We start from the raw sequence: 27,568 nt of genomic DNA, 5'->3' as shown, positions 1-27,568 counted from the left end.
TGACTCAAACATCTGTGAGGTTGAAAGAGGCGCTTTCATGTGCTAAATTGGATTGTATTTGCATCCAATTAAATGAGGTCTCCTGTGTTTCTCTGTGGCCTTGTGATGAACTGAAGGGCTGTCCAGTGGCAGCAGGGACACACTCCAGCTCCCTGTGATCCTAGAGAGGAAGAAAAAGCTGGAATACGTTATTTCGGAATGACTATTTGAGGTAATTGACCTCAAATGGCTGTTCAGTTTTGCTTCAACACACTCATTTAGAGGAATTTTACAGCAGTATTTTAAATGTAAAGAAAAAACATTCATGTTAGGTTTCTATAAAAGCTCGATACAATTGTAGGAAGATTTGGCATTAAATGGAGGTTCTGCTGTCAAGAAAATGTAACTTGATAAATCAAAACATCTTTAAAGCCTAAATAATCGTAATATTTAGTAATTAGCTATGTGGTGCTTCTTTCGGAGCAACTATTATGGTTCCACATTCATGGGTGTTCCCAGAAGCCTTTGAAAAGTCACTGTGCTTCTTTTCATTTCCTCTAAACTCCCAAAAGACCACAAACAGTGAAGGAAATAGTGGAGAGAAATCCCACAGCTCTCTGTGGGAACCTTCTTTTGATCAAATAGTGCAACGGGAGCTCATGTGAGCTCCAGATATTGAAATGGGAATCTACAAGGATAAAATCTTCAAGTTTTGACAGTGAAACAGAGTGCAGCGCAACATAATCACCCAACAAGGGAGAAGCATGCGTTGTAATCAGTTGTCCTGTAAATGGCCTCTTTTTCCCCCTCCTCCCCCTTGTCTTTCCTCTCCTGATCCTCCTCCTGCTCCCTTTCTCCTTGTTCTACATTCAAAGAGCAACAGGTCTAGAGCCAGTTCATGCATGACTGTGCAAACTAAGTGACTATTGTGGGCCTGCATCACTGACTCAGTATTTTCATTTCATCCTTTTGACTTTGTCTGGTATATTGGAGCTATGATGTTCCGAACAGCAGTGGAGCATGCTAAGAAGCATCCTGGTGTGAGTAAACTCAGTTTTTTATGTTCATTTATGAATTGTAATATTTTAGTAGGGACTTTGTAATGTTTTCACTTTATAAATTTCCATAAATTTGTGTTTATAAACAGACTTTAAGCACTCATGACTCATTAGGAAATATGTTAAATTGATTAGATAAGTACATGTTTTTGTATTGTATTTTTTGTTAAATGTTGTGGTGGGTGTAGATCCAAATTCAATTAAAAGATTTGTCAGTTTCCATATTTTTGGGAACAATAAAGCTTCTTTTTTTACCTTTAGTGTACAGTAAAGTGTGTCTTCACAGTCCATCTCAATGGTTCCCTCCTGTGTCTCCAAGATTCAGGCTAGTCAGTCTGTCTGAGAAGGAGACATGATCAGAAGTCTAATTTAGTGTCATCTAATCTCATTTAAGCTCTAATTTAGTCACTTAAGTTGCTCCAGAAAGAACAACTTAGGCTTAAATAACACTTCTGTGACTTCTGACAAATGTCAAATCTTGTGCTCATGAAATATTAGCAGTTGGAAAATGAGTTATTGTAAATATATATATATATATATGTTTTTTTTTTTAAGCTTCCGTTTTTCCCACCGGGAAAGGAGTTATTTCCGAATATTTAACCAGCTTTGCTGTCATAGAGAAGGGTGACAGGGTTTTAACTTCTTATCATTGCCCTCCCTAAAGAGGAGCGGTGAGACTCTGCCAGACTCTATGTGACTCAGGCAGAACTCCTTATTATGGCCTATCATCCTGACTGACAGACAAGCTGAGAAAAAGACAGAGAGAGACGCTGCGGGGAGCAAATCCCCATGAGACTCCACAAAACCCCCTTGATCAAGTCCTAGCACACAGACAGACGGAGAGACAGAGACAGCCTATAGGAGCCTGTGAGTTTTCATCAGGCAGACTGTCAGAAAGTTAGACAGCTGCATGGACACCAGGTCAGGGAGACAGATCCAGAGAGAGCCAAGCAGTGCACTTTTGGAGCTAAAGTCTCAAACTAAGATCTTCTAGAAAGCTAAATATAATAAGAATAAAAAAGCACAAAAATCAGTTTGCAATTAACATTTATTATCAATATTCGTTTGTATATATTTTTGCAATATTTGTCGGGTATTTGTTTGTCACCTAACAGAAGATAAAGGCTAGGAGGCAAAACACATCTGACCAAATTTAACTTCGACTTCACACCAGGAAATCCAGAACCAAAAATGCATTTCAGTGATGATTCCAGAAGGAATAGTGATCAGAAAATCAGTGTCTGTGAAAGTAAAAAGTTTAGTTTTGCATGAGTTTTGTGAGTAAGGATTTCAAAATGTTTGTATGTTCGAATCATGATATCTTCAGGTCAGTTTGGGTTGGACCATTACACGCAGCAAAAAAAAAACTCTTGGATGTTCAGACTGTAAAGATTGATGCTGTTGACATCCCAGAGAGCCCTAAAGACATGAAAAAAGGGTTATGGTCAACAAATAATCCACAAAACCAGGCAATGGTCGAAGAAATATGAAAACTTAAGGTTTGATTAATGCTCAACATTTTAATTTCAATAAAGTCTCAGTCCAATCATGATCTGTTTTCAAGATATGCCCAGTGGTCTTTTAATTGTGATTATGCTGTTTTTAGCCAAAATCCCCAAAACCTGTATTGTTTTCTAGGTAATCAGAAATTTGCCTCTGACTTGTAGGTGGGACTGTTGGTGTGGAGTAAGCTTGCAATCATTTCCCCATCATCCCTTTGTCTACATGCTCTCCCGCTAGCTTTCATCCCCTCATAACCTCCACCTAACGTCACTGGTGCAACAAGAATGGCAAGCAATATTGGAGCTATCCGGCCGTACAGCTTCGAGGCAAATGGCAGCTTAGACGAGGAAAATGAAGATGCATTTGGATGTAGTCCTCTACAAGTGGATGCTTTAGAATGGAGCAGAGCAGGGAGCGTGTGGCCCACCGATTGTAGCACCTACGTCACTGCTACAGGCTTTTTCCAATGGTACTCGTTCATTTGCTCCAGATTCACCACAAATTGATTAAAGAAATACTCAGAAAAACAGTTTTAATCTTAATTTTCTTTTTATATGTCCTCCATCATCAGAAAAATTCTACACAGACGACAAAGAAAACACAGTTTTCTTTGGAGTGGGTCTTCAAAGAGAGAGCATTTATGTCCTTATGTCCTCTGGCCATTCTCTATTTAAATTCAGGAGAAGTTGGAGACCAGCAAAGGACAAATTTCTCCTTACTAAAGCAGGTGTTCATCTGAAATGTCGATTTCTATTTGTCACAAGCATCTTTCTCATTTTAAAACTGAATCGCAGTCCTCCTATTTGTGAGCTGTGTAATGAGGTCAAAAATACACTGTGTTCCTCTGAAATTCGTTGCAATTTAAAATGGGAAGTTGCATAAGAAAGAAACATTGAAGTACCATGAAATGGTTGCATTCAATGACTGCTTATTGCACCCTTCCATAATGCTTGAGTGTCAGCAGGTTCAGTGGAATAATGAAAAGTGAAGAAGCTCATGGAAGCAACTAATTGCCACAACTGCTGAGTTGGTGCAGCACCTTTATATAGCTGACACACAGGGCCAAATTAAGATTTCTTCTTCTAAAAAAACATGAAGGCAGATGAACATGAAGAGTTAAGCAAAAATATTTCATGAATGAGTATGATATGATGAAATATTGCAAATGCTTTGAATATATATGTATATTTTTCATATTAACTCAGCTTCTTTGCTTCACTTAAATCTTTTTAAATTAATCTCCTTTCTGTTTACTCAGGCTGAAATGGTTGATGCAGTGCAGAGAAGGAGCCTTTTATTTCCATTGCAGTCACTCATCTACATGTGATGCTGAATTTTTAACAAAAAAGTTATATTTGAAATTTCCAGTTTAAAAAAAACAAACAAACTTATTTCTGTGACGTCAGATTGTTAGTTGTGACTCTAAAGTTTTGACATGGGTCTAAAAATGCCAAACTTATGGATAAAAAAGGTATGAGCAAATCCAGAAAACCTGTTAATCAATTACAAATCAAATTAAAACTTATTTATAAAAAGCGCTTCTCAGGCATTGCACAGCTGAGGCTTTTACATTTAAAAACAGAATCAGGTATTACAATAAAAACACAACCCATCCTTTGCCCTCCCCTCTCCCCTCTGTTAACACATGACTCACGACCCCCCAACTAATGAAAACTCATAAAAGTAACTTCTAAAAGAAACTTAAGGCTTCGCTTTGCTGTGAGGAAACAGTGTGTCCCAGACCGGGACAGTAATAGGATACGATGTTGAACTCCAGCTGCCCCTCAGCAAGGGCAATAACTGCAGCAACAACCACCGACCAAGCCAGAAAGCCCTGGCACAAAAGATCCTCACAGTAAACACTGAGGCTAAAATCATAGTATGTGTCAGTGCATAACTGTACACTGCAAGCCTCCAATCACACTTTGTATCCAGGAGTAAACAATGTCCAGTCAAAACACAACTTTATGTTTTGGGTATTCCTGTCTCTCTCCAGCTCATCCCCCAGTTCTTCTTTATCTGCTTGGGAATGGGCGGAGCTTCCTTATATCTGATCCGGCTGGCCAGAGGACCCCATGTCACGTAAGGATATTCACATTTAAACTTATCTTTCATGATTTTTTAACAAAAAAATGCAGGTCCAGGTCAGACACAGACAACAAAAGAAACTGTTTTGTGATTAGTTTAGAACATGGTAAATCACTCAAGGAACATAGAAAACCAAATTGAAGGCACACATTCAAACATTTTTTACATTTTGTTAACCATCTACTGATGAGATTATTTGTTCCAAAAAAGAAAAAAACAAACAAAAATCTTCTGATAGATCAATTGATCAATTTTTCTAAAATACATATAACTTTACAATGCAGACGTCTAATAAACTGAGGTCAAAACTTGACAGAGGATTAATAACTGGACCTAACGGAAGAAGAATTCCTTAAATGATGATTAAACTACAAATACTTGCACACAAAAACTTGAATGTTAAAAGTTGTTTAAATTTGGTCATGGAGAGGAGATATCAACTTTGTTTTGTGAGAGCTTTTGTTAACTTGGAATTTCATATTAACCCACCTCCTGCATGCATTTCTACAGATTTTGCTTTCCATATGGAGTTATATGCAGCCTACCTTAATGTCCTTAATGGACATTAAGGACATTAAGGATCCCCTCCTTCATGTGGGCACCACTGAGGTTTCTTCGTTTTTTTCCAGAATCCGTTTTTTAGGAGTTTTTCCTTATCGCGAAGGGGGGTCTAGGGGCAGAGATGCCAGTATAGCTTAGTCTAGTTTGTTAGTTCAATTTAGTATTTTCCTATTGAACTCTATGTATTCATGATCCTTTTGAGTTTATGTTTCACTTTTTCAATTACCGATACGGAGTCCATCGAGACGACTGTTGTTGTGAATTTGGGCCATACAAATAAAATAGAATTGAATTGAATTAATGTCCTAAAATTGTACATTTTCTTCTGTTTTTTGATAGTTTCTTTGTGAGAAGCAATTCCAGGAACAGGAGTGGTACTGTTACCTTATTTTAGATGTTAAAGATTAGAATTTGCCATAACTCTGAGTATCTTTTTGCATGTGTAGCTGGAATAAGACCAGCAACCCTGAACCATGGAATAAGCTGGACCCCACATACCAGTACAAGGTACAACAAACATGCATGAGTTTGTAATAAGTGTTTACAAGCTAAACTTCAGCTGTGTTGTTTTAGACATTAAGGGCTGTCAAAAAAATTATTTTAATTTTTTAAGCTTCAACTGAATATCAACATTTTTTTTTTTTGCAGTTTGTGGCCATCACCACGGACTACAAAAATCTGAAGAAGGACGGACCTGAGTTTTAATTCTAACATACCAATTCAAAAATATTTATAAAATAAAATTAAAAAGAGTTCTTATCTAGGGTCAAATTCCATTTTTTCCGTTTTTCAGACATGCACAGGTTAGAAGGTGTTTGATCACATTCGTATTTCTGAGGCTGTGACATTTTAAAGATGGGCTGGTAAACTTACTGAAGTGACTAAGACTTTCAAACCCACGTGACAGATTATAAGTTGCTTTCCATACTAATGTTTCTGCCTCATTTACTCATTTACACCATAATGAACATAAGTTTAGCTAATATCATTAAAATGTCAAAGAATTTCAGTCTTTGTTCTAAAAGTCGTGTTCTAAAAGTTCCCACAAATCAGTAGAAAAGCAGAAAAAACAAACATGAAAAATAATATTTAATCATGTAAATGTTTTAGAGAGCCATAACAGTGTGGGAAACTGTTCGACAGAACATGTTGTTTCCTTCTCCTGGAGTTATAAGTTGTCACCACATTCCTGGAAAGTCAGGAAACTGAATTATGCCAGCTGGTATAAAATGTTTCAGTCCTGTTGAGCTTTATTACTGAGTGAATCTTTGGGAGCTGAGTTCATTTTATGATTGACACACGTCTGTAAGTTCAGCTGCCACTAACTTCAGTTAGTCCTGAAAAAATGGTACAGTAATTAAGCTGGATGCTTTTATTAAATGATTTTCTCTGTCAGTTTCCAGGTTTTGTTGGAAAGTTGTCTTAAAAACACCTGCACAGAACTGGATGAGAAAAAGATCTTTTTCCACATGCTCAGTGACTGCAGTGGAGCACATCTATCTTTCCTCGGTGCAGGTGTCACTCTTCTGGAGACTTGCTGCTGTGAATTCAGCTCAGATGCCCTCATTATACGTGCAGAACAGCATGTGTGTACCTGTGTGACATGGGATGTTTATGGTCAGTATTAGCTGTAGCAGCTAAAAAGTGTTTAGCAGAAGTTTGCATTCATGTGCATGGCATTTTAAAATGCTTCGTCCAACATCCTGGATGCCACATATGGGATGTCTTTAAAACAACATGTTGTTGTTCATCATTTTACAACCTTATACATTCAAAGAAGCATCAAAAATATTCTCAAAATATCACAGTAACTGCACCAAACATACACCACAAAAGAGTTAGCCTAAAAATAGGAAAAGAACACTTAGGAGTAGAAAATAGTGCAATTATCTTTCCATGCAGCAAGTCATTATTGCTTCAAAAATCTGATAAAAGATTTAGAAACAAACATTCAAAAAGTGAAAAATAATCTAAAAAGCTAACTGTTAAATAGAATCACTTAAAAAATGAACTTTCACTGCCTAATAAGTATTTTTTTGCTAGTCCAATTTAACTGGTTTATATTTTCTGAGTTCATTTTGATTAGAGTGTCAATAAACTAGTGTAATAAGTTGATATGATTTATTTTAGAACAAAATGTGAATATGACCTTAGCACGAGATTGGCCATCTTAGTAAATCCTCACATCGCCTTCAAACCTGTGTTCAATGTTAAAAATTGTCTGAGAGGTTTATTTGTGGTTTCTCCACTTTATGAACTAAGTCTGTTTAATAAAATGCATTCAGATATCTTTAAAAAAAAATCTTAAATAAAGCAATTTAAGGTTTTTAAGTCTTAGATCAAGGTTTTCTGTTATTGTCAATGGTTTGGAGCGAAACAATTGACTCATTTCAGAAATAATTTCCTTATTTCTTGAGCCTAGCTCTCAACTGTGCTAGTTTTGAAAATGTTTACAGCAAACAAAAGTTTAAACAACATAAAACCTGGTAAAAATTTGTGACTGTGTAAAAACAAGATTTTAAGCCTTTGCAAGTATCAAATAGTTTGTAGTGTAGGATGTCATGTGACCTGGGGTAAGGGAGTGCAAACGGTTTTAATAAAGCCTCTTAAAAATCACGCTCATAGTATTTGTTGGTGGTGAGAAAGAGGCTAAACTGAAGGAGATTATTTGTTTTTCTGCAGCAAAGTTTGTGTATTAGGGTTGGTTTTCTGAAAGCCGACATACAAACAGACAATTGTCTGACCTGGGATGTTGAGAGGAGGAATTCCTCTGGGAGGAGCAGATGCAACTCAGAAATGGAAGAACTTGATCAAATGCCTGGCAGAAAACAAAGCAGTCTGACTAAAGTCCAACTATTGGGGCTGAATAACCAGGGCTTAGAAAGGGAGCAGCAGCGCTTGAAATTTAACGCTTGTTTAGTGCTGCTTTGTTAAGCACTTTGTGTGCAAATGCAAAGCTTCTCTCAAGATCACAAATAAATACATCAAATGTAAAATAACTTTTTTTTATCCCAAAGTGAATTACAAAGAAAGCCAAAACCTTTATGTGTTGAAAGTACAAAAATGCATGAGCAGAGAAGAGCAGTAGGGGAGGAAATGTTGAAGCTGCAAGTCCTAAAGTTTAATGAAGACAATGAAGAATTTCCTGTACATCATGAAACCAACTTGTCATTGAGGTTGAATTTATTTATTTAATGGGTTCATCTCCTACTGTTTTACTGAAGTTTATACTTGTGAGCAAGAGTGTAAAATCTGCTCATTGATTTCATTCAAATGTAAATCTGTTTGAAGTGCAAAGAGCAAAAACATCTGTCTTCCTGTTGCATCGTCGCCAATGCTTATAAAGGATCCGTTTTGTTTTCCTTTTCTAGTAAAGTATTCCCTAAAGTGGCTACTATGAGGAAATGACTGCAGGAAATTCCAGCTCCTGACCTTTCTAAAGCCTGCATTCCCCTTGTTTCTCCAAATACAGACTGTCTGCCTCAAATCTGTAACATGGCCGCAAATATATTAAAAATAAAAGTAAGCAAACTTTAAATTATAACAAAGCACATATTGCTGTTGTGTTTTTATTTTATTTTACAACTTGCAACAGCTTTTCATATGAATATAAATCAACTCAACTGAATAATTGGCTTCAAAAATGTATTTGTAAACACAATTTTAAGATATTGTGATACTGTGAAAAAAGGTCTTCATGACATCAGTCTTTATTTTTAGTTTTTACTATTAGCGTGTCTGCTAACGGTGCACCAGTATTGTCAAAGATACATCCTACTATTGTTGCATAAATTATTATGTCAACTTTAAACAATCAGAAACATGCCTGTGAAGATAAATCTTTATTTGAACTCATGTAGATTTAAGTTTAGTAACTGTTCTTACAGCAATCAACCATGTTGGACTCTAAGGTTCCATTTGTTAGTGAACACATGAATGGTGACATCTCCCATAACACTAAAGCTGCTCACATTGCATTAATTAAAATAAGCTTATTATAATGTAAAAAATTACAAAGATGTCTTGATTTATTATGTTAAGGTCTTACTTTATGTCATAAAAATGCACATTCTTTTATTTTAAATATCAGGATTTGTATCTGTATGTATTTTAACATTTTGCACATAAATCATCAGTGTGTCATTACAAATATAAAGGCATTGGCAAATAAAAGCATGATCAAAATATGCAGGTTTAGTTATATTACAGCTTCAATGTCATTGGGGAATAGTATCCTAATGTTTATTAATTTTTAATGGTCCTTAAATCCTGGCATGGGAAAGGGTCTTGCAAACAGCTCCACCTGCTGGCGGACCTCTGCCATGGTGGATACTGTGTTGGTGTCCTCCACCAGGAAGGATTTGAAGCTGGCCAAATTTCCTGATTTATGAAAGAAAGTTACAAACATTTGATTAAGTAAATTGCAAGTTAGAATAAGATGAATCTATAAACACACTACAAAGCAGCAGCTTTGAAAAAAAAAGCATCAAATTCAAACAAAGTTGAGAAATTATCTCACCTGTTTTCTTTTTAATGTCTAAGGCAATCTGAATCCCTTCATCAATAAAATCTACAACCTTTTCAAAGTCGGCTTCTTTTAGTCCTCGTGAGGTCAGAGCTGGTGTTCCTGCACAAAGGTGACGAAAGATTAGTGTCAAAAAAGTATCAGAAAGTCTTTGCTCCTCACGCTTACATAGCTCATTCACATGTGAAAAAAAGTTAAGTTCAAGAAACGTATGAAATATAAACTGTCATTTGTTTATCTGAATTGTAACTGAAGCAAAGCAACAATATTTGTGAACATGCCGAGCCTGAGTCCTCCTGGAGTGAGTGCGCTCTTATCCCCGGGACAGGTGTTCTTGTTGGCGGTGATGGAGACCAGCTCCAAGACTCTTTCAACTCGAGCACCATCTATCCCACGAGGTCGAAGGTCAACCAAGACCAGGTGATTGTCTGTTCCACCTGAGAGATTTAGAGGGTGAAGAGAGCGTGTTTGTTTGGTTTATGGTTAACTTCCGTTCAGGTTCGGTTCATCTTAAGGGATAAAAGAAACTGCTGCTCCATTCAATTTCTTTTCAAACCTTTAACCTCTTAAGATCTGGCATCCACATGTGTAGACAGCACATTTTAAGCTACCACAGCAGGTATTTCTGCTTAACTGGGGCCCTGTGACTACAAATATAGATGGTTAGCTCAAATGTTAGCTCAGCTTAAGCTAATTAGTTTTTCATTGCTTTTAAGATTTGTAATATACATTGCTTACATGTGTTGTCAACTATCTAATACATTTTAAGAGGATCTTTCTAAAGCCTTTTAACAAAAATACACATGACCCTGAAGACCCACTCCGATCATTTTTTAAGCTATAGTCAAAGCGTTTCCAGTGATCTTTAAAATCTATTTGTGCCATTTTTTGCCCAAATCAAAAACCAGTATTGTTTTCTTGGAGATCATTTCTACAGAGCCGCAGTAGCTGGTTAAAAATTTGCCTCTGAGTTGTGGGCCGAGTTGTTGGCGTGTAGCATCCACACAGCTTTTGACTCTGTTTGCCTGCCGCGAATCTCGTCTGGATCCTGACTACTCCTGTTTTTTCTCTGATGCTCCCATGCTCATTATTGACCCCTGTCTGCCTGATCCGGATTTAGGTTTGTGGACATTTAGCTGAGCTAATAAACCTGCTGCAATTGGAACCAGCCGTCTGCCCGTTTTGTGACAGTGGCCCACTGATTGTGGCTTCCACGTCACAACTATAAGCTTTTTCAAACAGCATTTTTTTTCCTGTCTGCTCCTGATTCACAATGATTTGAGTAAAGAAACACTCAGAAATGTAATTTTTAACTTAATTTTCTGAATATATGTCCTCCATCATCAGAAAAATGCTACAAGAACATGTTCAAAACACCAAAAACATAAATTTAATTGAAGGTGGTATTTAAAGAAAAGGAAAAAGCTGTTGCATCAAATGCAAAAAGGTAGAAAAGAAGCAAAACCAGAGCCCAATGTTATAAACGGAGAAAGAAATGTATTTTTGAAGATTCAAATTTAAATCAACTTAGTACCTGACACAAGGGTGTAACCTTTCTTCAGTAAAGCATTAGCCATAGCTTTGGAATTAAGCAACACTTGAGCGATGTACTCTTTGAACATGGGAGTGGAAGCCTACAGAGACAGAAATTAGGCTGCATGAGAGAAATACCTTATAGAACACTTCAGATGACATCCACTCTGGGAGCGCATTGTTTATACATGAGCTGCTGATATTAAACTGGCTCCTCAGTTTCAATTTCCTTGAATATTTTTCAATATGATGTGCTGCCTGTTAACCAGCTCGGTAGCCTATGGTGGTATAGACCTAAAACTGGGAGATTGTGGGTCCAATTATTGATACCAAAAAGCCGAAGTCCCATAGACTTCTAATGACAAATAAACAGCTATTACTCAGTCATCATGTTAGTCAGAATAACCATTCTAGCTCTACTACCTTTTATTAAAGTGTTCTTGCTAATCTTAATTTTTTTCATGATATTTTTTCATGATACTTTTGCTGTAGCTTAATCATTCCCTGCCACCTTCTCTGCCTCATTGTAACACTAAACCTCCATTAAAGTAGGTGGCCTCACATTGAATGTTCGAAACGTTTCATTGACAGATTCTCCCAAGCCAGCTTTCAGCGGAAGGGGTGTGGCCTTCTAATGTACTCACTCCTGATTGGAGAGAGTCGTTGCCATTGAAATGTAGACGGACCAAGCACAGCTTACTGGGGGTGGCTGGTTCCAACATGTCGATGGACGAATCACAAAAAATTGGTGACTGAATTGAGTTCATTTAGTTGGAACCAGAAGCAAGGACTTGTCTATGGGTGACGTCAAACACAATTCGTCCCGTTAGATATTATACAGCCAGTGGTTCAAATCTACGGTTGGGTTATACTAAAAAAGGGGGGCTGCAGCTCACAGGTCCTTGAGAGGATGGGTCAAATCCAGAAAACAAATGTTGGACGATTCCCATTATTGTGCCCAACTTTTGGCTGAATGCCAATCAAATATTGTTGAATATCAGAACCTGTTTGAGGGCAACTGCAACTCCAGCAATGGCATGATTATGTGGTCCTCCTTGAAGTGATGGGAACACAGCAAAGTTCACTCTGTCCTGCAGGTCATAGAGAACTTTCCGGCCTTTTGCATCCACGGACCGCACGCCTTTCCGATAGAAAATCATACCCGCCCTGAAAAGGGAAGAAAACAAAATTTTAGCTTAGCATTAATCCCAACCCTCTGTTGCTTTCCAAACGGTAATCATCCAAGCCCTCACCTTGATCCACGAAGGGACTTATGGGTCGTTGTGGTGACCAAGTCGGCATGCTGAAAAGGAGAGGGAACAGCTCCAGCTGCCACCAGGCCGCTGATGTGAGCCATGTCAGCCAGCAGGTAAGCATTTACCTCCTCACACAGCTGAAAGACACACAGACTGACTCACTTTACTGTTAATACACTTTTTCTTATGTTTTCTTTCCAGCATTCATGTTTAAAATGAAAAAAAATTGGAGGAACCTTCTTCATACGGAAGTAGTCAATGAGGCGAGCATAAGCACTGGTTCCTGCAATGATGACTTTAGGTCTGAAGAGACGGGCAACCTTTTCCAACATTTCATAGTCAATTAGACCTGTCTGAGGCTGAGACATTAAAGAGAAGCACAGACAATAAAAAACATGGCCTCATATAGGTTTGGTATTTATTATTCATTTTTTATAAGCTTAGGATGTTTCTACTCACAAACTACTCACATCCAGCTTGTACGGTGTGGATTCAAAGTAAATGGAGGTGGCTGATATTCTCTTGTTGTTTGTCATGTAGCCGTGAGTGAGGCTGAAAGAAAGATGTGGAGCAAAGTGTGCGTGTCAGTTTGAGGAGCTGCATGGGTGTCAGAAATGCAAACTTTTTCTTCCTACTTCAAAAATATGGTTTCACTCATCTTCCACTTTATTTATGTTTTTGTATTTTATTGCTCAATCAAGAAAACATTAATTTGTAGTGTTCTTGTTCATTCACTGACTTTATAGACTATTCCTTGACTCAAAGCGCAGCCTGATGTCCAAAACCTGTTTCCACAGATTTAAAGAGTGTGGAAATGGAGTGTGTGTTTTGTGGAGATGGGTGGGATTAAGGTCTTTTATTTATTTTCTTGTATTCATTTCCCTTTGTTTATTTTTTTTGTGTACAGCACTTTGTGTTACCATGTATAAAAAGTAGTGTATAAACAATCACTTTGATTTGTCTTTTTAGAATTGTGAACCAAGAATGTTCCAAATAAAAATGCAAAGTGAGTTCTGTAGAAATAATAATGCATATTTTTTAAACTTAATGTCAAAAAAATTGCATTTTGAAATAAATATGTGTTAAGTAAGAACTTTCATGCATAAATCTTGATTTGTAAACTTTTTCAGTGTTGCACAAGCAGCTAAATGCACATTGGTATTATTCTAAATTTTAATGTTTCTAAAAAGAACGTAAAACTTTTACTTACTGTCCTCCATCTGGGAGATCGAGGCCCATGATGCGGTCATGGGGCTGCAGCACAGCAGTGTAGGCTGCAAAGTTTGCAGGGGATCCTGAGTATGGCTGGACATTGACACCCCAAAGGTTTGGGTCCAGACCAAAAACACTGAGCGCTCGTTGCTGACACAGCAGCTCGATCTGATCAACAACTTCTGCTCCTCCGTAGTACCTGAGAGATGATAAACAAACTGAAATGATTTGATGAACAAAGCATGTATTATTTCTTACTTCTTGCTCCTCTGAACAGCATTTCCCTTAACAAAACCGGACGTTGCATGTTTTGAAATTGTGAATATTTTTGCTTTACCTTTGCCCTGGGTATCCCTCAGAGTATTTATTGTTCAGACAGGAGCCTTGTGCCTCGAGGGCTGCACGGCTGCAGAAGTTCTGGTGGGAAAAACAGAGTAACTGTTAAGAGTTGCCCATTTTACTTTAATCGCTGCTTTTCATGCAATCTCACTGACATGTTAAGCTGATTTGCTGCAAAAACAAATGAAGGTTTGATATAAGGCTCTGTATATATAAACCCTTATATTGTTGAAGACTTTTTTCAAACCCATTTGTGTGAGAAAAGAAAATGTATGCAAATGAAATTTCATTCTTGCCCCAATTTTCTTCCACTCTCACTTCAGCTCATTTTTTGGCTAACTCCTTTTCTCAATCATTCCCTGCCACCTTCTCTGCCTCATTATAACACTAAACCTGTTACCTATCAGGGATCTCTCAGTCTAGTTTTAAACTAATTCCCTCCCTCAAATGAAACCCTTCTGACTTTTCTGTCCATTATTCCAACACTCAAAAGTGACTTTCTTTCTCTTTCATCTTATCTCAAAACATAAAGATCAATGAGAAGAAGAGACAAAGATAACAGGATCTTTTGAGGGCATTTGGAAAATAATGAATCTAAAAAACACAGACCTCTCATCTAGGAATTGGCCTGCAGGGACACTGACTGACAGCACATCTGCATAAAAATGACAGTCTTTTGGAAGTCATAAAGTAAAAGCTTCATAACTTTCTGGAAAAAAAAACAGAACTAGCTTCTTTCCCTTTAGCTTTAAATAAATTAGTAAATTGCAAAATATGGAACTAAAGCAAACCTTTGGACTCCAAAGAAAAAAAACATACACAAAAAAGCCATACTATTGAGCTGTTTATTTTTGTTTCTCCTGTGTTCTTACTTTTACTTCCTTATATGATTCTGAGAATGCTCTGCCATATTTTCAATACAGAATTTAAAATGATCAGCTCTGACAAAAAAAACGCCCATTCTGCGTGAATGACTGTTACCTTGTTTGCAAGCAAGATGCTAGACGCATTTCTTTATATATTCATCAACATAAATGAATGAGTGGTGTCCTTTATGTTTGATATGAGTCAAGCAAGCCAAAGAAATAATCCACCTTAGAGCCTGATGTTCCAATTGTTGTGTAGGATAGGACCAACATGCTATGACTGCTTTCACACCTACAACAGTCAGAGCTAGAACTAAAACATTTAAAGACCCACTCCAATCATCTTTTGATCTTTTTTCAAAGCGTTTTCAGTGGTCTTTTAATTATGATCATGCCGTTTTCACCCAAATCAAAATGCTTTTTAAGACATAGTTTCAACAGTAGTTTATCAGAAATTCACCTCTGAGTTGCTCCATTGGCATGGAGCAACTCCATCCCCCTTCCCATCACCCATAATTGGGAGCTCTCTCCTCTTTTCACTATATTTCTTCTCACCTCTGACGCGATGAGCTCCAGCCCTCGGCACTGCCTATCCTTTTCTTGCTGCAGGAGACTCCACATCTCTGGATCATCCTGGGCCAAGCTTTCCTGTCCCGTCCACCCACTGCTGCTGCCGCTGCTGAGGCCTCGCCTGCGTGAGCTTGCACTGAAGTGCCCCTCTGTCCCCAAAACTCCTGAAAGCCTGGTGAGGAGGCGCTGCTGCATGGGCAGTGGATCAACACAGAAAAACAATGTGACTCACAGATTTTCATTGATGAGCTGGGAACAAACCTCCCTGTACTCTGTGCTCTGCTTTTTAACACAGGATGTAAGTGTGGAGTGGGAAGACAAATGGGATGCTTTACTTTTTTGCTCCTGGTGATAAATTTTAATCAGAACTCGGTATTGTATTTCAAATCAGCTAAACAGAGCTTGCTTCCCAAGAGTTCTGTTTTTCTGGGGGTTTTTTTGTTCCAAGATCAATCCTCTGGTGTTTTTTAAACTTCATAAGAATTTGAACATCATTTTGTTACTCAGAATTATAGGGCTTTCGATGAAGGTTTGAAAATAAGGGAGTATGGATAATGTACCTTTGATGTCTGAAAAAAAAGGCAGTAAATAAAAGGCAGTAAAAACCCAAACACGTTATTCAAAGGAGTAGTTATGGGAAACCTTGGACTTGAAAAATACATGGAAGCGGTTTGAGGTCAGGTTAGTTGAAGCTGGCTTGCACTTGTGTGATTGTTGTGCAACAGTGTGCTACTTCTAAAAGACACATTACTGTTGAGAAAAAATGCAGGTGAAAGTAAGCCTTTCATCTTTGGTATTCATTATCTTGCATAACAGTATTGCACACATCAGGGTTTCATTCAACAGAAAAGGATTTGAGGAAAAACATACCTTTCTGCAACAAACATAACTACACTAGAAATCCATGCATCTTGAAAGCAGACAATCCTGAGGTAAGCTTAACCCATAAGAACCCATGGTGATATCAGTGTAACAGAAAAATATCAGAAATGGATTCTGTGGTCCACTTAGTTTGCCGTAAAATACACATAATTACTTTTTTTTACAAAAATTGCGTTTGGGTTCTTATGGGTTAAATGACAGGCTGGCCACATTTACAGTAATCAGGGCATGTTTGGTTAAAAATATAGATACAAGCAGTATATTCTGTGATATAAACTTTTGTCATAATGTTCTTACCCTCAATGTCTTCAGCAGTGACAGAGAAAACATAGTTGTGACGGTTGAGCTCTTGGGAAAAGTGAAAAGTTCCAAAGTGCAAAGAGTGTGAGGGCAGATCATACTGGATCAGTCAGGAGCATGCGCGCTTTCCCTCACTGATAAAAACGATTACTTAAGTGAACAATGTTTTTCATCTCAGTCCGTCTCTGATCTTCAAGAATAACCTCCGTTGAAATTTACAAGCGTACAATAGTTTTATGTTTGAAAAGAGAACTGAAAAATAAAAAAAACACACGCGCACACACATTTTGTGATAACTATGCTCTCAAAAATGTACAGTTTATTTTATCCTTGAGCTAAAAACGCATTTGTTACAAGTGAAATCTGTGGTGTTTTTTATTTAATTAATTTATGTTGGAGATTTTTGGTAGTTTGGTTTGAAAGCAGCAGGAAGCTTCTGGTTAAAAGACTGAGGCTTTTGTGTACATTTAGAAAACTCTGTGTTTGTGGGCTTAATCCAAATGCTCCAACTGGCTCCTTTGACCAAACCCTCACATGCAGTGCAAAGTAGGGATATATGTCCTCCAGAGTCAGTTGTGCACGTCTGATTGTCTTTTATGGCTTCAGGATAAACTGTGAAAGATGTACCCCGCTTCTTACTTACTCACATATTGGTGCTATATGGTCACACTCCAAAAAAATCACAAAAACTATTTTCTATGTGTAAACGGTGGAAAAACGTCTGATATCCAATTTTAACACACTAAAAGTCTGCTGTTTTTCAGATGATGGGTCATAATTAAAGCTCAAATGTTTTGATGAAATTGTTAAAATCAATGTTTCTCAATGTTGTGTGGCAAAAGTAAACAATCTGGTTTTAATTTAGAAAAAAATCTCACATTCATGAAACGTGTAGAAACTGCAAAAACTTTGAGTTTCATAAAACACAAATCAAGTTGATCTTGATTCTGACAAGTCTAAAAGTTGTGATCTGGACAAACTTTCTGCACCAGTCTGTAGTCCGTGCCCTTGAAGGCGATGAAGATGCATATAACTTTAAACGGTTTGGCACAGATCCAGGCTGCTTGCGACTGGGTGTTTTCTGAGTAGCAGGTCTGTCCCGGGTCATACAAGCAGGGCTTGGTCTTCTTGGACCGGTTGGTTCTCTGGTACTCCACACGGCAGTTGAGCTCTGTCGCCGTCATCATGTCTTGCTGAAATTTCTGCTCCTCTGTGGAAGTAGACCTGGTGGACTGAGACTGGTTGGGGAACTGGGTTGTCATTTCAGGAAATGGGACAGAGCTTTTGCTCTGACTGCTCATGGGTGCACCATCCAGAAGCTCCCATCCGACAGCTTTAGAGGGAGGGACAATGCTCACTGATATGTTCCCCAGACTAGAGGAATTATGACGGAAGTAGACACTGAAGGTTCCATTGATGTGGTCTACAATTTTTCCCGTAACAAGGAGGCTGAACTTCACTGTTTTCACATTGAAGTAGAAGTCACCCCAGCCCAGGATTTTCTTGGCTTTGGGGGGTGTTTTTGCTGGAGGTTTAGCTTTTGGAGGGTTGCGGTATAGATATTGATCAGTCGCTTGTGAAAGGTTCTGAGGCCAGCCATGGGAGCCATACACTGATGTTTTTTGTTTGGTAGGGATGATTTCTAAGTCTTTGGAGATGTGTTTTCCTTTCAGTGCTGCTCCTTTCACATCGCCTGTCTCTGCCTCCTCCTGCTTCCACTGTTGGCTCCCAACGCTTACAGGCTCGGACGTCTCCTGCACCTACAGACAGAACAAAGGTCATTTGATTGGAGATATCTTCCAGCATGACAATGACCCCAAACTCATCGCCCAGGCAACAAAATATCAGCTATGTAAATAGGTGCATGGGGGCACAGTGTTTAGCACTCTTGCCTCGCAGCCAGAAGGCCCCCAGTTCAAGTGCCCTCTGAAGTAAGTTCTTCAAACAGAACACCAATTGGAACACCAATTGGTTACTCTAAATTATCCCTAGGTGTGAACGTGAGTTTGCATGGGTGTGTGATTTGTGGCCCTGCAACAGACTGGCGACCTGTCAAAGATGTTCCCTGCCTTTGCCCACGAGTGGCCGGGATAGGCTCCAGCAGCCCCGTTACCCCAAAAGGGACATAACGGATTTAGATGAATAATTGTAAAAAGCGTTTCAAGTTCTTAAGTGTTCTAGCCAGTCTTCAACTTCAGTCCAATAGAAACTGTTGGGGACGCTGTGATGTTGTTTCCAGCCAAAACATCACAGCTCTTGAGAAGATCTGCATAGAAGAATGGACCAAAATAGCTGCTACAGTGCAAACCTGGCGAAGACCTACAGGAAGAGTTTGACCTCTGACAACCAGGGTTATGTAAAAAAGTATTGTGCTGAACTTTTATTATTGATTTTGGTTCATGCATTGTCAAAAACCTGGCTATAAAAAGAGGTTTTTAAAAATGCCTATTTTTAAATCACACGCTGAAGCAAATTTGAGAGTATAATGTCTCAAGATCTTTTCTGCAGAGTTTGATGCACCAGAACTGTAAAGGTTTCCTTTAGTTGTTTGAATGAAACATTAAAAAAAGAAAATCAGCCCTTTACTTTAGAAAATTTCCTATAATTACCGTATATAATGCTTCTGTTTAGAATGTCTTTGTATTTGTATTTTTCTTTCAAAAACAGCTGATCTCATATGTAATTTTAAAGTTTAGTGTACTAAATCATTTTAAAAGATTTAAAAAAAAAGACATCAATTACCCTTGATCATCAGGGTGACCGCAACTGAAGGAGTTTCCCTCTAGCTATTTACATGGTGGCAAGGTAATCCATTTAAATGATTCTTCTTGATCAATAAGACATCTCCTTTGGGCAAGATGCTGCGATCACATTCAGCCTCCTCTAACTAATTTTTATTTTGACCCTTTGTCCTCAAAAGTTCCTCAATTCCCTTTTTAAAACTGTCAATCATATTTCCATTAAAACCAGGATAATAGACTGGCCTACAGGATTATTAATCAATATACTTGAAATACAGACAGACATACGTCTCTGCCGATTAGAATACGACTTTTTAAGTGAATTTCATTTGAGATACAGTAGGTTAAGCATAATAAAACAGTTCACTTCATTCTTTTTCTTTTCGAGTTTCCTTAAATGATCCTTAATAAATCTTTCCTCTTCTGCTTTACTCAAAAAAAAACATTGTTGTTTAAAGCATTTGAGTAAGTACTTGAAATGAAAGAAAGATTAAGGACTGTGTTTTTATATTTCTTAATCTCCATCCACATCGTTTTCCTCCAAATTCTCATTTTGGGTTGAACACACAATTTAGACATGTTTTGGGGAAATCAGCCTCCCAAAAACAAACCACCCTGGTACAACCCTCGCCATGGTTACATTTTTTTTCTTTGACCTGAACTTAACTGTAACAGTTGATCAGCTCTGTGATCAGAACAAAAATGCAACACTAAAACCAGGTCTTGGTTCAAAAAGAAAACAAAACTTGTTAAAGTTGTGAGGAAAAAGCTTATTCAATTCAAAATGTCAGATTCAATTTTATTTGTATAGCCCAAATTCACAACAACAGTCGTCTCGATGGGCTTCGTATTGAAAAAGTTAAACATGACATCAAAAAGATCAATACATAGAATTCAATAGGAAAATACTAAATTGAACTAACTAAACAGACTAAACTAAAATGGACATTGTTATCCTCAAAAGACACAATTTTCTTCCTAAAATATTAGTAAATTAAATAGTCCTCACTTTTTCAACTTGAGAAAATTATTGTCTTTTTCAACAAAAGTCTATGCAAATCGTTGCAAATTTGTTCATGTGTTTTCTTCCATTTGTGTATGATTTTTGGTATTTAATTTAGTCCTCCTTGAGAGGAAGAGTCAAACATTTGTTAACCGCTCATGCAGAATTGCGGAAACAGACTGATCAATCAAACTGTTGTAGATATCGGGACTTAATCATTTCCTGATCTTGTCAACCACTGCACAAGTTCTTGTTTGCATACTTAGCCACCCTATAGCTAAGAGGTTTTATTACAAACAATATAAAAGAAGCATTATCTTTCTGCTGTATGTCAACTAAACCGTTTTGCAGTCATTTGCAGACATTTAGAAATGTCTTTAAAGTAATACTTAATGTTAATTGGGGAAGAGATTCACTGCAGATTTAGCGTTGTTATTTTGTGATTAAAGAACAGATGCATTTCGATTTCATTTCATTTGTCATTAAATTATATTTAAGTCTAACTGTAGTGGCAGTGTGATAAATGTTCAGGTTTTTTTTTCCCATTTTCATGGCATAAAATGATGTAAAAAAGACATCTACACAAAATAATAAGGCTGCTATACTGTGATAATTGTTTTTTTTTTCCATTAGCCCCTAACCTCACCATCCCTGTGCATCAATCCTGCGCTTCTCTTACTGCTGGAGGAGCTGCAGATGATATTGTTGCAATCTTTAAACCTTGAACTACTGCTGTTCTCACCTTCCCTAATTGGAGCTCACAATGTGACAGTCGTGTCACTGGTGTGTCAAGATGCCAGCGCGGTGAATGCGACTGAGCGGAGGAGTGGATGCAACAAATGTGAGAAAGCACTTGCAGAGACAAATAAAGAAAAAAAATCAATTTAAAAAAAATATAACAGAAATTAAAATGCAATAAGAAATGCAACGCTTTGGTAGCGTAGCAGCTTGATGTAACACCTCGGTAATTATGTAAAATCCATTTCAGTTGAGTTATTTACTATCTTTTAAACTGGCATTGTTTGGCAAATTTGGGAACAATTAAACATGTAATGACAGTTAAAGAAGCAGCGATTGTACCAAAGACTGTTTATATATATATTGTTTGTTATAAATTGATTTAGTGTACAGTATACAGATTGCACTTGTGAGCAGAATACTGAAGTTCCTGCTGTTATCACTTCAGTACAGCTCATAATGATGCTGTAAATAAAGAGCACAAACTCAGGAGGAGACCAGACTCACCGCAAAGGGAAGAAGCCACAGACAGGTGATAAGAAAGTTCTGACAAAGAAATCTCATTTTCGAACGCCGTTTCTCCATCTAGAGCCAGTTTTCCCCCAGAAGACTTGACTTTGTTAAACCTGACTCTCACTGCTCTGCAGAAGGAGCTTCACAAATCTTCAAGACTTGAAGTGAATCCCCAGCTCATCTCTCCCCTTCCCTCCCACTGAGTCTCCCTTCTGCAGCTTCTTTCTTGTTTCCTTTCTCTCCTCTTCACATGCACATGAATGCATGCATGTGCAAACATAGGCACACATACATTGTATAAGGAAAAATAAAAAGAAACATTACCTCGGCACAACTTCAGTTAAACAGTGAATGCCCAGACAACAGCTTAAATTTGTTTTAGACTAATTGTAACCAGAAACAGCAAAGCACTGTGAAGGTAATTCACACGCAGAGAGGTGAAGCTTTTACTTCCCTCTGTGCTCATTTTTACCAGCTGGCCGGCCCCATTATGACTCATCTACCTGGGCAAAAGCTCTTTGAGACAGGCACAGTTTGACAGCCATCCCTGCTGTCCCTGCAGACTTTAGCCACAGGGATGCTGACAAAATGACAAGGGCTCTCTGCAGGAACTGAAATTACTGATAACTGGAGACTGGGCTTTTTAGGGAATTTTTTTAACCTACAAATTACCATAAGTAGTACCAGGACCCAGTTAAACAAAGAATCACACGATTCAGAGACAATGTTAAACTTAGATGTCACACCAACTAACATATTTCAAGTGTCCGCATTCTTTTTATTCTTTCAGCACTTTACTTTACTCTAAATTTATGTGGCTTTTCCAACAAAACATCTTTGACAAAAATTCTTACTCCGAACATTCCAGAGGACATTTAAGGACGGTGAACCTGACTTCAGAAAAATTACCTTTTGTTGTTGGAAAGTTGAAGACAGCTGTTGGGCTGGTATTTGACTGATTAAGAATAAAATTAAAGACAAATATATATTTTAATTTATTTTAAATCCTTAGTGACACGATCTGGGTGACAATCGCTGTTGCAAAGTCACTGTAAAAGTCAAACATTTAATTAAAATCATTTTGACTCTTGTTTTATTGCAGGTACTTTTTGAACGATCTAACTATTTCTTAATCTTCTATGCATGTTCACTTTAGGCAAACAGATGTATTGGTGTTAAAGTTGTTTATTTTATTTTATTTTTTTATTCTGTTGCTCATAAGATCCTTACTTTACTAAATGAATTCATTCCAACACATCTTCACTGCTGATTGTGGATTATTGTATAACATAAATAGGGTTCAAATGCATTTAAGATATTTGCTTATAGGAAAATTTAACCTTTAAAACCATTAATAAAAACATTTTAAACCATAAATTACAAAAGATTTACACAAAAATAACTGTAAAAACTCAACATGACCTTACAAAGAATTAAAATGGTGATTAAATAATTCTTCGTGTGAAGTTAACTGATTTTCTGTTTGCTTTTATGTAAGATGGAAGCCATTCATCAACTTGTCCTGCTATGTTTTCTTTAAGAACCTGCTTTATTTTGTCTATAGGGTTCAGTAGTGCAGCACATTCTCCACAGTGTAAAAATACATAATTTAGATATTTTTTTAAATAATTCGTAAATTTAGTTTTCCTAAATTTTGCTAGGTCTATGTTTTAGTGGAAATTGAGATCATGGCTTGGACTTTGAGAACCTTTGTCAATGTGTAAAACCTGTCTGGCACCCAGCGAGCAGCTCATACTCAGTTTAGGCCCAGTAATATCTGGATTTGTCATCTTGAGAAATCTTCAATTTCTTCCCAGTCATGAACTTACAGTAAAGTCAGAGACTGTCTGGCAGGTTTCAAATATTAAAGTCAGGGTATGCTCCCAAACAAGACGTTTAGAAGTTAGAAGTTAGAAGTTTGACATAAAGGCTAACAAGTTCTTGTAATTTTAAAGCTCTGTTTTATCAGAATGGGAATCGAGAATTTTTTTAAATGTCTGTTTGTAGTCAATAAATAAATGCATACAAAAATAAAAGACAAAACAATACCTTGAATTTGAGCGAAACTAAATCTTAACAATGTGTAAAGAACACAATTACGTGTAGACGGCCTGTTTACTTTTTAGAATAGTTGGCGCCATCTAGTGTTTCCTATTTGTATAGCAACCTTAGCCTTAGCAAGACTGGGGGCCGCTATGATTGCTCTCTAAAAGTAGAAAATCCAAAAAAATGAATCAAACATTGTGTGTAAATAAATGGACATGAAACCAATAAGCAAAAAACAGATTAATGAAAAGACAAATGTATGATAAGAAAAATTCTACTTGGGGCACTGGAGGTGTCTGCGAAAACCTGACAAATTGAAGTATAAATAAATTAATATTACAAATAGTAAACCTTCCGAATTTTTTTTAATATGCCCTTAAGTAATTTAAAATCTTGGATTTTTCAGCGCACTACATGCATCATTTGAAAAAGACAAAGGGGCGTTACCAACGATAAGGCAAATATCTGACGTTACAAATTTCCAACAATACTTTTGCTGGGTTTAGTTGCATTTCCGATTGTTTGGACATGTTCAGAGGAGGGACAGTGGATTTATTGGTAGAAGGATGTTGGAGATGGAGCTGCCTGGCAGGAGGGCAAGAGGACGGCCAAAGAGGAGATATATGGATGTCTTAACAGAGGACATGAAGTTGGCTAATGTTAGGGTAGAAGATGTCCATGACAGAGTGAGGTGGAAAACGATGATTCGCTGTGGCGACCCCTGATGGGAAAAGCCGAAAGAGAAAGAAGAAGAAGTTGCATTTCCGATTGTAAACAGCAGTAGAAATAGTATTTAGGAAGTTCAATCCACTACAATAGAAATTAGTAATCATAGTGTACATAAACGTTAAAAAGGGATTACATAATATATTTTTGACCGACAATTATGACAAAGTCATAATACCTCAAGTCAGATAGTTTGTTGTTGAAATTAAATACACTTTCACAATTTTACGATTTAGTACTTAAAGTGGCGTATCAGTGAGTAGGAAAAGATCATGTGACTCGTACCCACAATTCCATGCGCGTTCCCTCGATCTTTTGACGAAAATTACGCGGTTAAAATGACTCTTGCTTACAAAAAAGTGCTAAACCGTAATAGGTAGGATTAGGATTATTAAAAGACAAATAGAATCTGTATGTTCTGATTCATAATGCAAACCGACATAGAGAACATCATGTCCGGGAATGAGGTTGGTCCTTTTTGTCGACAACAGTCAGCACTCTTGTTTCTCTTCAGATCGTATAAATCTTTCGCCTTTTACTAAAGATTTCCGTGGAGAGGAACAACAAGAGTTTTACTCAATTTTTTGATGCCCTGCTAACGCGGGGCTTCCTATCATTGTTCAAAGCAAAGACATTGACAATCCAACGAAAACAGGACGACGAATTCTGTATTCACTAGAAAAACATGTTCCATTAAGTTGTGTGTTCCGTCGAAAGGCACCATATTGACACAGTCAGTCGAAGAGAGGGTATAATGGTGTCTTTCCAGAGATTTCAAATGTGTCCTTACTGTAATACCCTTTCTGCGGTTAGTGACACTCAGTGTTAATCGAATCCCCTGCTGTACTGCATACTTTCACTAGAGGGCGCTAATGAGACATTCACCTCGTTGCCAACAGCATTATCAGTCACAAGAAGCGCCGTGGAAAACAAAATGTCCACGCTGTACTGTTTACTGTGATAGACCGTTCATTGAGAACGTTTTATTTTAGTTTTTTGTATGCGCATTTCAAATGTTTGCTAACTTGGTTTGTGTATGAATAAATACATTTAATTTGAAAAAAGTATACAGATGATGTAGTCTATTAGTTGGTATTAATTACAGAAGAATTTAACTTTGCAAAAATAAAAATGAATACATTACTATGAAACATTTTCTCATTTTGTGTCTTAATAATCTATTTCTTTTGCAACTTTTTAATGGGAAAAGTTTTGCAATCATAGTTGCTCACTATTTTATAAGGAAACTGTTTTTTTATTGCTTCCTAACCATGTGATGTTATGATTGCAAATATATTAAAAAAAATATGGCTCCAACATACACACATTTTATAAAGAAATTATGTTAGATTTTTATACAAAAACCCCTGCAATTCGCAAATTCTGTTCAGTTTTTTTCAAAAGCTTCCAAACCACATGACCCAAAAACATGAAACCTATGCCAATTTGTTCTTCTGACAAACCTACATCAGACACGCCAATTTGTTTAGGAATTAAAGATGATACAAATCTTACATTACTATTTATTTAAATTTAATTTAAATTTATTTAAAATAACAGCTGCTCACATATAAAATCTAATCGTTTCTTCAATAGCTCCCAAACAGCCTGATCCAAAGATATGAAACCTATGCCGAATTGTTGTACTGACATCCCAACATCAGACACACCATATCTTTGTGTCGTACGGTTTGGGAGCTATTGAAAAAGATGACCAACTTTCATATGCAAACCTATGAAATTTTGATATTAAAATTCATATAAAATATGTAACATATTTGATAACAAAACAAATTGGTGTGAATGTGAGGTGAATGTCTCATTAGCGCCCTCTAGTGAAAGTATGCAGTACAGCAGGGGATTCGATTAACGGTTGCATAACACTGAGTGTCACTAACCGCAGAAAGGGTATTACAGTAAGGACACATTTGAAATCTCTAGAAAGACACCATTATACCCTTTCTCCGACTGACTGTGTCTATATGGTACCTTTCGACGGAACACACAACTTAATTGAGCACGTTGCTCCGATGATTACAGAATACGTCGTCCTGATATTGTTGGATTGTAAATCTCTTTGCTTTGAACAATGATAGGAAGCCCCGCGTTAGCAGGGCATCAAAAAATTGAGTAAAACTCTTGTTGTTCCTCTCCACGGAAATCTTTAGTAAAAGGCGAAAGATTTATACGATCTGAAGAGAAACAAGAGTGCTGACTGTTGTCGATAAAAAGGACCCACGTCATTCCCGGACATGATGTTCTCTATGTCGGTTTGCATTATGAATCAGAACATACAGATTCTATTTGTCTTTTAATAATCCTAATCCTATTTATTACGGTTTAGCACTTCTTTGTAAGCAAGAGTCATTTTAACTGCGTAATTTTCGTCAAAAGATCGAGGGAACGCGCATGGTATTGTGGGTACGAGTCACATGATCTTTTTCTGCTCGCTGATACGCCACTTTAAATCCTAAATCGTAAAATCATGAAAGTGTATTTAATTTCAACAACAAACTATCTGACTTGAGGTATTATGACTTTGTGTCATAATTGTCGGTCAAAAAATATATTATTTAATCCCTTTTTAATGTTTACGTACACTATGATTACTAATTTCTATTGTAGTGGATTGAACTTCCTAAATACTATTTCTACTGCTGTTTACAATCGGAAATGCAACTAAACCCAGCAAAAGTATTGTTGGAAATTTGTAACGTCAGATATTTGCCTAATCGTTGGTAACGCCCCTTTGTCTTTTTCACATGATGCATGTAGTGCGCTGAAAAATCCAAGATTTTAAATTACTTAAGGGCATATTAAAAAAAATTCGGAAGGTTTACTAGTTGTAATATCAATTTATTTACATTTCAATTTGTCAGTGTCGCATCAGGTTTTCGCAGACACCTCCAGTGCCCCAAGTAGAATTTTTTTTCTTCATATCTTTGGGTCGTACGGTTTGGGTGCTATTGAAAAAGATGACCAACTTTAATATGCAAACCTATGGAATTTTGGTTTAAAATTCATAAAAAATATATAACATCTTTGATTACAAAACAAAGTGGTTTGTCGGATGTTGGGATGTCAGTATAACAATTCGGCATAGGTTTCATATCTTTGGGTCAGGTGGTT

At 37.2% G+C, this 27,568-nt stretch overlaps 3 protein-coding genes and 2 non-coding genes across 5 annotated transcripts; 2 read left to right on the top strand and 3 right to left on the bottom strand.

Moving 5' to 3' along the window:
- The first annotated feature begins 831 nt into the window (after positions 1–831).
- ndufa4l2a (NDUFA4 mitochondrial complex associated like 2a) lies at positions 832–8,740 on the top strand. Its single transcript, XM_004070346.4, has 4 exons — positions 832–1,019; positions 4,537–4,622; positions 5,636–5,696; positions 5,838–8,740. The coding sequence occupies exons 1-4, from the start codon at positions 975–977 to the stop codon at positions 5,892–5,894; spliced, it is 249 nt and encodes an 82-aa protein (XP_004070394.1). The 5' UTR covers positions 832–974; the 3' UTR covers positions 5,895–8,740.
- Positions 8,741–9,016: 276 nt separating this feature from the next.
- Positions 9,017–16,902, bottom strand: LOC101164888 (serine hydroxymethyltransferase, mitochondrial). Its single transcript, XM_004070347.5, has 12 exons — positions 16,670–16,902; positions 15,476–15,679; positions 14,053–14,132; positions 13,714–13,914; positions 12,974–13,055; positions 12,740–12,862; positions 12,501–12,640; positions 12,252–12,414; positions 11,249–11,348; positions 9,996–10,151; positions 9,709–9,816; positions 9,017–9,569 (listed from the first exon to the last, which is right to left on the bottom strand). The coding sequence occupies exons 1-12, from the start codon at positions 16,769–16,771 to the stop codon at positions 9,442–9,444; spliced, it is 1,587 nt and encodes a 528-aa protein (XP_004070395.2). The 5' UTR covers positions 16,772–16,902; the 3' UTR covers positions 9,017–9,441.
- A 598-nt stretch (positions 16,903–17,500) lies between these two features.
- LOC144993819 (neurexophilin-2-like) lies at positions 17,501–21,872 on the bottom strand. Its single transcript, XM_078949532.1, has 2 exons — positions 21,662–21,872; positions 17,501–18,432 (listed from the first exon to the last, which is right to left on the bottom strand). Exons 1-2 carry the CDS (start codon positions 21,737–21,739, stop codon positions 17,629–17,631), a joined length of 882 nt encoding a protein of 293 aa, XP_078805658.1. The 5' UTR covers positions 21,740–21,872; the 3' UTR covers positions 17,501–17,628.
- Positions 21,873–24,933: 3,061 nt separating this feature from the next.
- LOC111947704 (U5 spliceosomal RNA) lies at positions 24,934–25,047 on the top strand. The gene has a single exon (XR_002873596.1). It is a non-coding gene; the product is annotated as a U5 spliceosomal RNA (small nuclear RNA).
- Positions 25,048–26,537: 1,490 nt separating this feature from the next.
- LOC111947705 (U5 spliceosomal RNA) lies at positions 26,538–26,651 on the bottom strand. The gene has a single exon (XR_002873597.1). It is a non-coding gene; the product is annotated as a U5 spliceosomal RNA (small nuclear RNA).
- Between the last annotated feature and the right edge of the window lie 917 nt (positions 26,652–27,568).

This window comes from Oryzias latipes, chromosome 7 (assembly GCF_053564925.1).
Source record: "Oryzias latipes strain Hd-rR chromosome 7, Olatipes_Hd-rR_3.1".
NCBI classification, from domain to species: Eukaryota; Metazoa; Chordata; class Actinopteri; order Beloniformes; family Adrianichthyidae; genus Oryzias; species Oryzias latipes.
The sequence above is the reverse complement of the archived record's forward strand: the minus strand, read 5'-3'. Positions and strand labels throughout refer to the sequence as shown.

Bases quoted from the DNA above. Each gene is read 5' to 3' on its own strand.
- ndufa4l2a (XM_004070346.4), top strand. From the start codon at position 975: ATGATGTTCCGAACAGCAGTGGAGCATGCTAAGAAGCATCCTGGT. The intron at 4,623-5,635 runs GTAAGGATATTC...TTGCATGTGTAG, and splicing joins GCCAGAGGACCCCATGTCAC to CTGGAATAAGACCAGCAACC. The intron at 5,697-5,837 runs GTACAACAAACA...TTTTTTTTGCAG, and splicing joins ACCCCACATACCAGTACAAG to TTTGTGGCCATCACCACGGA.
- LOC101164888 (XM_004070347.5), bottom strand. From the start codon at position 16,771: ATGATCTGCCCTCACACTCTTTGCACTTTGGAACTTTTCACTTTTCCC. The intron at 10,152-11,248 runs GTACTAAGTTGA...TAAATCTCTCAG, and splicing joins AGGTTACACCCTTGTGTCAG to GTGGAACAGACAATCACCTG. The intron at 9,817-9,995 runs GCATGTTCACAA...ACCTTTGTGCAG, and splicing joins TCCAGGAGGACTCAGGCTCG to GAACACCAGCTCTGACCTCA.
- LOC144993819 (XM_078949532.1), bottom strand. From the start codon at position 21,739: ATGGAGAAACGGCGTTCGAAAATGAGATTTCTTTGTCAGAACTTTCTT. The intron at 18,433-21,661 runs GTGAGTCTGGTC...TTCTGTCTGTAG, and splicing joins TGTGGCTTCTTCCCTTTGCG to GTGCAGGAGACGTCCGAGCC.